This window comes from Siphateles boraxobius, unplaced genomic scaffold, assembly GCF_051911475.1.
Source record: "Siphateles boraxobius isolate OS27281-9 unplaced genomic scaffold, OSU_SipBor_1 92, whole genome shotgun sequence".
Lineage (NCBI taxonomy): Eukaryota > Metazoa > Chordata > Actinopteri > Cypriniformes > Leuciscidae > Siphateles > Siphateles boraxobius.
This window is the reverse complement of record NW_027509222.1, coordinates 2730446-2744014: the sequence shown is the minus strand read 5'-3', so window position 1 is coordinate 2744014 and position 13569 is coordinate 2730446. Positions and strand designations below refer to the sequence as shown.

At 38.4% G+C, this 13569-nt stretch overlaps 1 protein-coding gene across 2 annotated transcripts in view; it reads right to left on the bottom strand.

Annotated features, from left to right (window-relative positions):
* Nucleotides 1-212: 212 nt before the first annotated feature.
* stk10 (serine/threonine kinase 10) overlaps nucleotides 213-13569 on the bottom strand; it is a 62168-nt gene continuing 48811 nt past the window's right edge. The window contains exons 10-19 of one of the 2 annotated variants that reach the window (XM_077224787.1): nucleotides 12538-12659; nucleotides 9590-9713; nucleotides 8172-8351; nucleotides 7285-7377; nucleotides 6912-7041; nucleotides 6695-6819; nucleotides 4653-4841; nucleotides 4133-4258; nucleotides 3064-3177; nucleotides 213-1493 (exon numbers count right to left, since the gene is read on the bottom strand). In XM_077224787.1, coding sequence (XP_077080902.1) covers nucleotides 1353-1493; nucleotides 3064-3177; nucleotides 4133-4258; nucleotides 4653-4841; nucleotides 6695-6819; nucleotides 6912-7041; nucleotides 7285-7377; nucleotides 8172-8351; nucleotides 9590-9713; nucleotides 12538-12659 — 1344 coding nt within the window. In that variant the 3' untranslated portion in view covers nucleotides 213-1352. Of the gene's footprint in view, nucleotides 1494-3063; nucleotides 3178-4132; nucleotides 4259-4279; nucleotides 4329-4630; nucleotides 4842-6694; nucleotides 6820-6911; nucleotides 7042-7284; nucleotides 7378-8171; nucleotides 8352-9589; nucleotides 9714-12537; nucleotides 12660-13569 lie in introns of those variants that run through there. The other variant, XM_077224788.1, reaches the window with a different exon arrangement.

The window sequence follows — 13569 nt, the reverse complement described above, 5'->3', positions numbered from 1 at the left end:
AACATACTGAACTGCTGGTGATGTCGTGGTTTGCAGCGTGCGCCACGGCAAAGCAATACAAAATGTACAAACCGTCAAGCTCAAATCTACTGGATTAGAGATAGAAACACCAAACACTGTTTACTACAGATGAGACCAGTGTGCTGCCATGTTTAAGATTAACCACATGGCCCGGTTAGCACAAACTTATAACTCAATGAAAGAACTGAGGATGAATAATAAACATCTGATTTATTATATATACTCTTGTAGGAGAACAGTTTCTTACATCAGGAGAGGCATCATCATCCACACTGAACCTTTGGTTACACGGAGATACAGACTCCAGGAATGAACAACATTGTCCATTAAAAGATTAAAATCCAAGTACCTTACTGTCAGACACACTGGGAGAATAAACCCTTCAGATGGCGAAAGAATGGAAGCGGTTGTAAAATAACACAAGTATAAAATCTAAACAGAACATTAGAGGAACACACATATTGCACTTGAGTTAGGTGACAAAATGGCCAACAATGAACTACACAGGCAAACATCAACTCCATGCTAACGTAAAGTAAATCCTCAACCCAGAAGTCTTCAGCTCTAGCCCGTCTCGTCCAGTGTGATGCGTTTACAGTAAATGTGCCACTGGCAGTTCGTGGCACAGAATAACTCACATTTCGGTGAACTTTGCAGAATAATAAAAGTGGCAAATTAGTTGTTGTCTCGTACATAAAACAACAAAAACATCCAACAAACATGTAAAATAACTTAATGTACCAATTAAAACGTATGCTTCGTGAAAAGCGGTTCAAAAAAATTAAAACAAATTCATTTTTCAGCATTTAAACGTGTACAAGGTCAAAATTGGTTATAAAAGAAAAGCGATAAAGTTTCGATATATATATATTAAATGATCATAGAAAAAATAAAAATATATAAGAATATGCAAGGTTTGTACAATATGTTTGGCAATACACCTTTTGCTAACTTGAAGATACAATTCCAACAGTAGCTTTTAAACTAAGGCGAGAGTCTGTCAGAGCTCGAGCGGGAAATAAACTAGTTGTTCTAATGCCCTCGGTTCTTATTCATGATACAAAATCCCTTCGGATAAATAAATGCATCAAAGCACTTGCAACTGTCTATATTGAGCAGATAACTGGCAATAAACATACGAATGTCATTTCAAGTGACTGTACTTAAATCATGAATGTGTCAGTATGTGTTAGTATCAGTTTAAATGCTTCTTTGGCTTTACGCTTCAGCATCATGTGATTCTACGCTGCGTTCACGCCTCCAGAAAGTTGTTGGGGATCTGGATGTGAGAGTGTGTGTGTGTGTGGTGCTCATGAGTGTGTGTGTGGCGCTCATGTGGTGGAGGAATCCACGTACGGAAGGAACTTGGTGAGTTTGTTTGGTGAGCCGACGTTCAGACACTCGGAATCTTCACTCATCCTGAAGAAAATCTCCTGTTCTTTTTTCCTGAGAGTCAGTTCATCCTCCAGAACCTGAGAGAGCACACAACAACACACCGTACTTTAACTACCGCGGATATTTCGAGACAATAACTGACAATTAATCGCTCATTACTGTTAAAACAACGATATATTATTTAAAGGTTTTTTTTTTTTTTTCATCATTGTAGAATTTGTTGTATTAACCTATAAGTTATGTTGATATAATAATAATAATAAAATAAAAAAAAAGCCATTGTCTGCAGTTGTGGTCAGAATTATTGGAACCCCTGTTAAATATGATCAGAAATAGCTGTAAAAATGAATCTGCATTGTTTATCATTTTGATCTTTCATTCAAAAACTTTGCATAAGTAAAAGAATTGAAAGTGGAGTGTAAATCACATTATGAAATAATTGTTTTTCTCCAAAACACGTCGGCCATAATTATTGGCACTCTTTTATTAAAGTCCCCCAGTGGTGAAAATCCGGTTTTTAATGTTGTTTATATGTCTATATGGTGTTTTTAATATGCTTTAAGACAAACCATGTGTAAGTTCATAAGTCGACAGCATTGCTGAGTATTTTCTCCTTAAAACTGCAGTGAACCAAAGACAGTCTCAAAAACACGGTTTGAAATCGCTGGTGTTTCTGACGTCACAAACGACCTTGTAACCAATCAGATCAGCGTGTGATCGTCAGCGAGTGGATCTCTGAGCTGAGTGAGTGAGTGGAGGCGGGGCTCATTTGCATATTCATAGAAACGCATATACTAAATGAGGCAAGGGTGTCGAGCTACATTCAAGCTCTAAGGCATGAACAATTTTTTTTTCAAGGAAAAACGTTTAAATATGTAATTGTGGGGATCAAAGATGAGTTTTAAGGGATAAAATGATTGACAACAGGTGGTCTTTAAAATATTTCTCTTTTTGTTCAACTTTAATTGGAGCCCAGAAAACTTCAATAATATAATATAGTAAAATATAATTATAATATAATATACAAATGCAGTCTAAACCTACAAGTCTTCATATCATAAAGACCATCAGACCAAGAATGATGGGAATGTTAAACTGGAGCGTTATTTTGTACCATAATGCAAGTTAACCCCTTAATTGGAAATCTTCACGCGCTCTTCAACCGAGTGAGGTCCGGTTCCCTTAAAGGAAATTTCCCTTATTTGAACGGCAAAATGTGAATGAAATATAAACTGCACAATTATTGCGGTTAACTCAAATAATTGTGATTATATCAACTAACCGCAATCAGACAATTCATCGGAAATCGTGACAAGTCTAATATTAAAACAGACATTTTAAACTGTACATTACAATATTACTATTTTTACTGTTTTTGATCAAATAAATGCAGCCGGTCACAATGGCCACACAAATATCGCGTCTGTTCAAATAAACAGTATATATGCTTAGTGCGGCCTCTCTCATATTTTTTAAATATTTTTTTTTCACACAAATATCGTACCATCCGCAAACTTTTGAATGGTAGTGTTTAAATGTATGTTTCTTTTTCTGTAATTCAGATTTGACGGTGAAATGAGCCAGACGTGTGTCTGGATCCACAGTGCATTCCTCTGGGTGTCCAGTCGTGTAAGAGTGAACTCTGACCTTCTTCCTGGGCTTGAGGTGTTCTCTCCAGTCCTTCAGCTGCTGGTTGTGCTGCTCATCCAGTGACTTCAGACGCTGCGTCTCGTTTTCTATTAGCAGGTGACATTTCTCATTCTGCAGGACACATTCACACAGTCAGACACGGAGAGAAGATTCAATGCAGTGTCAAACAATATGACGATTACCACAAACACGACATTTTTCAGTGAGACACAAAAATGTCCGGTAATACTGTAAGTGTATGCAGTAACAGAATACTTTTACGAACTCAGTTTATAGTTAATTCATAGATTATCTTCTGCAGACAACAACAACAAAAAATAAAAGAGTGAGTCGGGTAATATTGGGGTTGAAAACAAAAAAACACTCAGACATGCATCGAACGATCTTTTCCTTTTGTGTTCTACATGATGATGTGTGAACGTAGTGCTGGGCGGTATGACCAAAAAATGTACATCACGGTATTTTTAAAAAATATACCGGTTTCACAGTATATGATGTTTTTTTTTGTTTTCTCAAGCATGACTGGGTGTTATCCACATTTTCTACTGGTTGAGAGAGGAGACACTGCAGTAGATTGACTTAGAATGCCCTATTTTACTGTCATGAGTGAATATTGTAGAAAAATCCACACTAGTATTAAAACAGGTTTGTAAGGCCTCACAAAATGATGCGGTTAACAAAGAGGTCCAGCAGGAGGCGCTCATAAACGCTGCTTTATCAGGAAAGATAAAGACAGATTAAATGAAAGTAACATTGAAGTGAACATACGGTCTATAGAAAAGTTTCACGTGCAGGGCTCATATATTCAACGATCTCAAAGCCTTTTGGAAAATCTGTTTGTGGCGGGCAGTGTTAATAATGTGAACCAATGTATGGGAAACACTGTAATATAATTTGACAGCTATCAATTATAGTTTAACCGATCCATCTTCACCCTCACACCGGTATTGCGGTAATATTAAAAATGCATATCATAACAAAAATAAACCGGTATTCAGTATGAACCGGTATACCGCCCAGCACTATGTGAGCGGGGCTTAAGAAGACCAGGAGAAGTGTGTGTGACCTGCAGCTGCTGAAGCTCTCGGCTGTTTCCCTCACACTGGCTGATCATCTCTCTCATCTGGTTATCATGTTTCTGCTGCTGGTGCAGACGCTCGGCCTTCTGCCTCTTCTCCTCCAGACGGGTGAACTGAACACGAGAGAGAGAGAGAGAGAGAGAGAGAGGTCTCAGAGAGGAGGACACACACACACACACACGTCTGGTTCGCTATCTTTGTGGGGACTCTCCATAGGCATAATAGTTGTTATACTGTACAAACTGTATATTCTGTCCCCTTACACTAATCCTACCCCTAAACCTGCCCATCACAGAAAACTTTATGCATTTTTACATTTTCAAAATTCAAAGTTTAGAATATTTATTAAACCATTTCCCTCGTGGGACTGCTGGCTGGTCCACACAATGTAGGTGATCTCAGGTTTTACTATCCTTGTGGGGACATTTGGTCCCCGTAATGTAATATAAACAAGGACAAACACACACACACAAACGCGCGTGCACACACACATACACACACACACACCTCCTTGATCTTCTCACGGTCCTCCGCTGAGTTGCCGGTGGAGTTGATCTTCAGGCTCTTCTTGAACATCACCATGCGTGTTTTGCCCTCGCTGCGCTGGATCTTGGGAAGCCTGTTCTTCTCCTGCTGCTGTCGAGCTTTGAGGAGCTCAATCATGCGCTGGTTATAGCACTGCATCTGTTCCTGTTCCTGAGACAACACACACGGCACTCACACACGGTACAAGCTTACACTTACACTCAAGCTAGGGTGAGCACACGTCCCGCTTTGTGTTGTAGCGCACAGCATTTCCCCCCCTTGTCCCGCACGCCGCATAGTCACAAAATGTCTGTTGGTTTTTAATTTTCATATTAAGAAAATGTGCATGTGTTCTTTTGCCTTCTTAAGAAAGCATTTTATTTATTAATTATGCGGCGTAGTTTTTCACCTATATTTAACAGTGCTTCGTCAGAAGTACAAATACAACAGCCGTTTTTAAAATCCTATCCAATGGTTGAAAAGAAAGGAGTAAACACGGTCACTAGTGGGTTGTGACGCTGTCAATCAAAATGTGGAGCGGTGATTCGTTCCATGTGTTTCTGTCAGAAAACAAATGGATAATTCAGTCAATTTAAATTTAACAGAATTTATCAACTTGTTTCCTGCTGTGGTTGCTTTACTTCACATCCTTTCTAAAAAAAAAAAATGAACGTTTTTGGTTTAATATATTCTTAATATATAAGACTGTCAATGATCCAAATTCTTGTTGGTTCATATTTTATTTGTTCATTATTTATTTTGTTGGATTTTAGTTGGACTTGGTCAGAACTGTTTCAGAAATAGTGATCTGCATGATGTCTTTGGGCTCAGTGATGTTGAATTTAAATGTAAAATAAAGACATGTTATGTTACATTGTGATGTAATGGTGTTTTCTGGAAGGGACTAAAGAACAAAGAATTTTTATCAGCTGAAAGAATACAAATGTTTTTATTAAGTTAGATAAACATTATATAACGGTTTCATGTTATGTTTTAGTGTTGGTAACATGTCCCACACAAACTTATAATCGTCCCATATTTGGTTTGTTTGATGGTGGTGACCCTAACTGAAGCAAATGTGTGCCGTTTAAACCAATGTCTTAGGAATGGATAAACGGCAGGCTAAAGTCTTCAGCACATTTTTAAAACAAATAAACTGCAAAAAAATCTTCTCTCCTGGTTAAATAAAGCTTCTAATAAGAAGTTTCTGTGAACTCTGCCACAGAATTTAAAAAAAAAGGGCGGGCGGGTGGGTAATAGCGACTTTTTATTTCATAATTCTGTAATTTCTTTCTTAAAGATGCAGTTAAAAACGTGGAATTGCGGAGGGGGAACAGAATTACACGTTTAAACTCGCAATTGTGAGAAAAAAAGTCAGAATTGTGAGTTATAAATTCAGAATTGCAAGAATTGTGAGAAATAAGATTAGAATTTTGAGAAAAAAGGTCGCAATTTTGAGTTATAAACTTGAAAATGCAAGAAAAGTCAGAAATGCGAGTTATAATATCAGAATTGCGGGGGGGTGGGGGGGATAATTGCACGTTCTAAACTCGCAATGTGAGAAAAAAAGTATAAAACAGTTATAAACTCGCAGTTATAACTCACAACTCTGGCTTTTTTTCCCCTCAAAATTCGTATTTTATATCTTGCAATAGTGATAAAAAAAATCCAATTCAACTTGGTTTTAGTTGTAGTTCAGTTTTAGTATTTATTTCTTTATTTCCAGCAACTAGTGCCTCAGTTATATACTATTTATACTGTATACTATTATAGTTTTAATCATATTCGGAATTCGCTTTTATTTTTATAAGAATTTTCTTATCTTCAGTTTACATAAAAAATAATTCGGGCATAGACAACACAATTTTGAAATGCTCTGATATTTCCAGGTTTTCTATGACTATGGGTACTCTAAAACTATAATAGTCCCATTAAAGTCAACAAAGCAGTCCACACAGGAAACGCAAACGTTCCCGATTCCTGTCTGTCGCACTGCAAAGCCACACACACACACACACACACACCTTCTCGTGCTTCTTGAGGAGCTGGTGTCTCTGCATGAAGTACTGGTCCTTCAGCTGCTGTTTGAGGAGCTGGTGTCTCTCATGCAAGTTCTTCTCTTCCATGTCCCAGATAGTGGACTCTCGCTCTGACGAATGAACAGAGCACTCGTGTCACAAGCACAGTCTGCATTAAACCGTCATCAAGTTTTCACTTATAAACTCTAATCTTCACTCATACCTCTGAGTAGAGCCTGTTTTTTGAGGAGGCACTGGCGCTCCGTCTCGGAGATCTCCCGCTTGTTTTCAGCAATGATGCTCTTCAGAGTCGAGTCGAGATGCTCCCTCTGATCTGCAAGGAACTTCTCTTCCTGCACAGAAACAATACAACTCAAGCCTTTGTGCAGCAGCTGATGCTCTCTCCTGTAGAAATGCTCTGCTGATAGACTTCAAGATCATGGAAAAACACAGAAGAGCGCTTCTCAAGACCAGTGGAGATTCTCCATGAAACATATCTTCATTGGTCATTTCCTACTGTTTGAATCGGGCATTGAAATGGAGGATTCTGTGCCTTGTGTCTATGATAAACGAGACCGCCAAGTCTTCAAACAAACCTCGTTTGATTTCAGCTGTTGAAAGTTGTTCATTTTGACCTTCAAACTGTCTTTCCTCTGACTCCTGGGCAGTTTCTCCACTTCTTGTTTGACCTGACACAAAATGGAGATAAAAGTGGTTTGTTTAAAACTGGAAAACTGAAAATGTTATCTACAATGGCCTCATAACGTCCTGTATGGTCACATGAGATAATCATTAGATAATTACTCTGATCAGAAGTAACGTCTGAAATAAAACAGCTGACCGCTTGAATACTATATTATTTCATGTTATACCAACATATTTCAATCTTTCAGACGCACATGACAATGCTGACTTTTACACTAGTTTACATTGTAAGCAAGAGAACGTTATGTTAGCGACTTAATATTTCATCGTCTAATCATTTATTTTAGTCTGTTCAAAACTCAAACCGCATTAAAAAACAACCATATTATTTTTAGATGTTTACTCCTCTTCACAAAACGTTCCTAGTATTGATATATCTATAACATCTTGCAGTTTCATATTTAATATTCTAGTCAATTTCATCACCACCATTCAAATAAATCATCATTTTGTTGTCATTATCATTAGCAAAATAAAAAAATTATAATTTTTACCAGTTATTTTATTAACATTTATTGATATTTTAATGATATTTTGATTAGTTTTGCAATGAAGCCAGGTTTCAATACACACACACACACACACACACACAAAAAGAAGATTAGATTAAAAGAGTAAAGTTCAAGAATATTATTTACACATTCAAATATATTAATTATAATGGAAATTGAATTCATTACCAATTAACAGTTTTGTGCAACAAAAGGAGTTTGGGGAATCACTGAAACTGCATGTACTCTTTATATGTGTGTCTACATCTGTGGTGTCGCTCGCTCACCTCTTTCTTCTTGTGCTTCATCTGGTCCAGGAACTTGCTGTGGGCTTTTTCTTGTTCGGCACGGATGTGTTTGCCCTCGTCCCGCAGTCGTGTGGTGTGGTCCAGCTCCATCTTCTCGATGGTCTGTTTCTGCTGTTTCTCCAGCGTCTCCAGCTCCGTGTCAAAGTACTTTTTCTTGGCCTGTGAGCACAGCCGCAGACCAATACATCAGCACTGTTTCTTAACATATGAACTGCATGAAGTGTGTTGTAATATGGGAGTTACTGTAGAGTTTCTCCTCTGCCAGAAATACCCTGTTTAAGGCGGGACACTGGGCAAAAGAAGTGTCAATTTTGAGATTTTGGGCTATTTTGCTTCCATAGCATGTCTTCTGTGAGACCAAAGGAAAGAAAATACGTTTATTTTATTATACTTTATCTAGTTTTGCGTCAGGGGATTTTTAAAGGCTGCTTCCCAAAACGAGCGGTTTTCTCCTGGACTGAGCCGGAAAGACACACAATTCTTGATAGTCCACGTTCACACAGCAGCAGAATACACTTGTCAGTCCTGTATTTGAGTCTTTAATACGCTTACGTTCACAGTCACACACAGTTCAGTTATTTCTGGGAGTGACAAACACATTCTATAACTGATCTCACACACACACCCGTACATTTCCAGGACTCACAACCACATTCTTGGAAAACCAGCATTGATTGGAACCGGACTGGACAAGTAGTCTGTCACGTCAAACAGTTCGAGAGACATGCTCCTGATAATTCATTATTAGATAATGCTTCTTTAGCACATTTAAACATAACATTTCAGAAAAATTGTAATACACACAAAAAAGGGCCAGATTTACTAAACAAGGCGAATTAGCACGATAGCGAAATCCCATAAAAGCGGCGAGTGGATAGTTCTGCACGTGATTTACTGACAATTCACATTGTGAAGGGTGCGTGATGATGTGGGGCTTTTTTATGTCCAAAGGCCAAGGGAACTTTATCAGGATGCATATTATCCTGGATCCATGAAACAACTGGCCTTTAAAAAGAAAAATCTGCTGCCTCTGTGGGAATTTAACATAGGGGTGTCCTGACTTACGCAACTTGTATTTTAAGGAAGAACATTTATTTATGATACATTATTCATTCACAAAAAACATTGGTGTCCTTAAAGGTTGGATTTTTCCTCATTTTTTAAATTTTAAGATCAATTTCCAAAAGATGATTTTTTATTCCTCTTTTTAGTCAACTTTAGCATGAGTGTGTTCACTTATATATATATTTATATAGTATATGTTTTACCCCATTCACCTGTGATGTCTTAATAGGAAAGGCCGTTCATAACGCCTTTAAATTGAGCTGTCTTCACGGCTACAAACATGCAGTGTGTTTAGCGTGAAGCTGCTTGTGCTGGAGATCTGGGACTCTTACATTCATCTCCTGGTCGAATCTGCGCTGCATCAGCTCCCGCTGGTCCTTCAGCTTCAGGTTAAGCACGGCCTGAGCACGATGCTGCTCTTTCTGCAGAAGACGAAGATCTCGAAGCTCCTGACGCCTGTGTGGATACATCAACAACACATTCACATATACATATACATGAGGAATCGAACCATAAACGCTTACCTAACATAAAAAAGATGATATTTATAAATTTCACTGTTTTTTCGTTTTGTTTTTTTAACACTAAATGGAAGTTAATGGGCACCAAAACTACAGTAGTTGACATTTTAAGTGGATCAAAACCATTCATTAAAGTTATACATCAAATTTGTCCTAACACAAGAACGGCTATTGTTCAAAATTCATGAACTTTTTTGATCCACTTCAAATGTTGACAACGGTGTTTGGTTACCATCATTCTTCAAAACATCATCTTTTGTGTTCAGCAGAAGAAGTGGAACAACATAAGTAAATGATGACGCAATTTTCATTTTTTGGTGGACTATCCCTTTAAGCTGAAAATGTAAAGTATCCCGCCAACCAAAGAATGTCTAGAATGCAGCAATAGTCTGTTCTTCCACAGTCTCGACCCACAGAGAGCACTACAGAGGACTCATGGGAAAGACGCCCCCGCCTCATTCATTGTATGACTTCACTGACAGCCAAAGACCACAGGAATGTTCCACAAAGATATTTGATGTGGGGGTAGATCTCAAGCCTGTCAAAAACATGTCCCAATCATATTTCATCACGAAACCAAAAGAAATAAATGCATTGCATTTTGCTTAAGGAAAATTAAGTCTATTATTAAGAAGATTGAGTTTGTGTTTTGATTTTGGGGTAAAATATGACCATGGACAAGTGACGCGTTTCATGCAAGGACACTATCACACCACTAGATGGCAGTAGTGCATTGTTTGAAGCTGCAGACATAGAGCTGTGTGTGTGTGTGTGTGTGTGTGTGTGTGTGTGTGTGTGTGTGTGTGTGTGTGTGTGTGTGTGTGTGTGTGTGTGTGTGTGTGTGTGTGTGTGTGTGGTGGGAAACACTCGGTATTTAATCTACTACCACCAGCTGAGGTGCTTCAAGAGAAAAGGCTAGATTGAAAGGTTCACAGGAATTCAGATGATGGATCTGTTAAAGGGAGATTTGAGCTCTAGTTTTGCCCTTTAAAAGCGGTCCACTTCCTCTGGCGGCACACAAAGTTCCCCTTGTGTATTAAAGTCCCGTTCGGGAAGGACAAGGTCTTGGACCGGAGACCTAAAATAGCCTGTTTACTCAGCCGAGATGCAAGATCAAGTAGAAAACTTTTTTGCTCTTAAAAGGTTAGTTTATCATTCTGTCATCATTTACTCACACTCATGTTGTTCCAAAACTGTAAGACTTTATCATCTTTGAAATACAAATGAAGATCTTTTTGATGAAATCTGAGAGCTTTCTGTCCCCCCATTCACAGTACACATAACTAACACTTTGACCTTTATTCACATATAAATATTCATCAACGCACACATATGGTAAATGGAAGCTTAAGCATGTTTGCTTGACATGCAAGAACCAATGAGGTTCATTCTCGTGTTAAGCTGAGATTCATTCTTGTGTTACGCATCACTTTTGAGCTTCAGCAAGAACCAATGAGGTTAATTCTCGTGTTACGCATCACTTTTGAGCTTCAGCAAGAACCAATGAGGTTCATTGTCGTGTTACGCATCACATTTGAGCTTCAGCAAGAACCAATGAGGTTCATTCTCATGTTACGCATCATGTTTGAGCTTCAGCAAGAACCAATGAGGTTCATTCTCGTGTTACGCATCACTTTTGAGCTTCAGCAAGAACCAATGAGGTTCATTCTCGTGTTACGCATAACTTTTGAGCTTCAGCAAGAACCAATGAGGTTCATTCTCATGTTACGCATCATGTTTGAGCTTCAGCAAGAACCAATGAGATTCTTTCTTGTGTTACGCATAACGTTTGAGCTACAGCAAGAACCAATGAGGTTCATTCTCGTGTTACGCATCACTTTTGAGCTTCAGCAAGAACCAATGAGATTCATTCTCATGTTACGCATCACTTTTGAGCTTCAGCAAGAACCAATGAGGTTCATTCTCGTGTTACGCATCACTTTTGAGCTTCAGCAAGAACCAATGAGGTTCATTTTCATGTTTTCCAGCACGTTTGAGCTTCAGCAAGAACCAATGGGGTTCATTCTCGTGTTTTCCAGCATGTTGAGCTTTAGCGAGCTAGGTAGATCTGCATTTTCCAATTTTGCTCGGCATGCATGGAATGAGCGTCAGGTTTTAATTCACATGGAATGCGTAACATCTCTTGATCTGTTGAAGTCTGTTTTTATGAAACAATGTCAATGCTTTAGTTAGCTCCATATGATTTGTATTGTTTATTAGATTTTGGTGTTTTGTGTCTGTTTAATGTGGGGTTTCATGTATTTCTTTGTTATATTCTTTTGCTGGCCATCTTGACCAGGACTGCCTGGTAGAAGATACTGTATCGCAACGGGACCTTCCTGGTTAAATAAAAAAAGAGGTTTATTACGCAGGACGTTTGAGCTTCCGGAAGAACAAATGAGGTTTGTTCTCACGTGTCAAGCAGGTACGGTTGAGCTTTTATTTATGCTCGCTGATCAATATTTGAATAAATGCCTAAATTCAATCAGTTCATCATATAAAGCGATTGTGTCTTTCAGAAAATTTGAACTAAACAGGTCGATTTAGTTCGTATGGATTCATATGGATTAGTTTTACAATCTCTTTATGAACTTTTCCTAAGCGACAAAGTAATGGAGGGACAGAAATCTCTCAGATTTCATTAATCATATCTTCATTTGTGTTCTTGAAGATGAACGAGAGTCTTACAAGTAATTGATGTCAATATTTTTCTCTCTTTTTTTAAAGAGCTAGATTAAAGAGAGATGGCGTGGACTTGCCTGAGGAACCGCATCTCCTCGTCTTTCTTCTCATCATCAGTGATGATCTTGGAGGTGGTGACGCTCACCTCGACACCATCAACCAAGAACTTACGGGTGCGTTTGAGCGTCTTTTTGGAGTCCTGTTAAAAAACAAGTGAATGGAAATGAGAGAAACTAAGAAACAGAAACTGTGATAGCATGGTTTAAGGGAACTGTGGATGGGAGATTAAAAAAGCAGACGACATGCACATGAAGGAACTAGGACTGATAGAACTAAAGCATATGGAATGGGTGGGACTGGAGAAAGAAAGAAGAAATCAGAAAAAGAGACAGAGGGCGTGAACAGGAAACGGTGAGATTTCTGTCATCCTGTAAAGCCAGTTCTGACAGGAAGTGTCAGCGGCTCATGAACGCATGGGGCAGATTGACAGATTATGAGGGTGAATCTCACAAAACCCATCCATTGTGCCATGCTTTTCATGGGAATTTAATTAAGCACACAACCTAAAAAAGTCAGTCATTACTGTAATGAGAAAAAATAAATAATATATATTTTTAAACTCTGATAATGAAAATAAAATGGTAGTATTTGTTGGATTACAAACTAACTAACATAAAAGGCAAAGACCTGGATGCTTAGTGGTTTCAGTGCCACCGAATTAATTTAATTAATTTAGACACTGTTGCAATCGTATTATATTGGATCTTGTCATATAAATGCCGTCACTTTTCAGCAAACAACACAAAGACCGGTGTCTATTTAACCCAGCTGAGCAAACAGTTGTTTTCACGCCCTACACTCGATAGTGAGTCGATGCGAGTCAAAGCGTGCAAATCTTGCCCATGCTGTGATGTGGTTGTGGTGCGATGAAGCCACAGGTCTCCATACTATGCAGTGTGCATGCACAAATGCTTGCTAAAATCATTGTTGAACCAATTTGATCGTGCAGCATCAAAACTAAATGACAAGAGAGAGTTAAACTTCTGAATCATACTGGGAAATCTGCAAACATGAGAAAAGAAGCTGTTCTCCGGAGTCATAAACAGAGA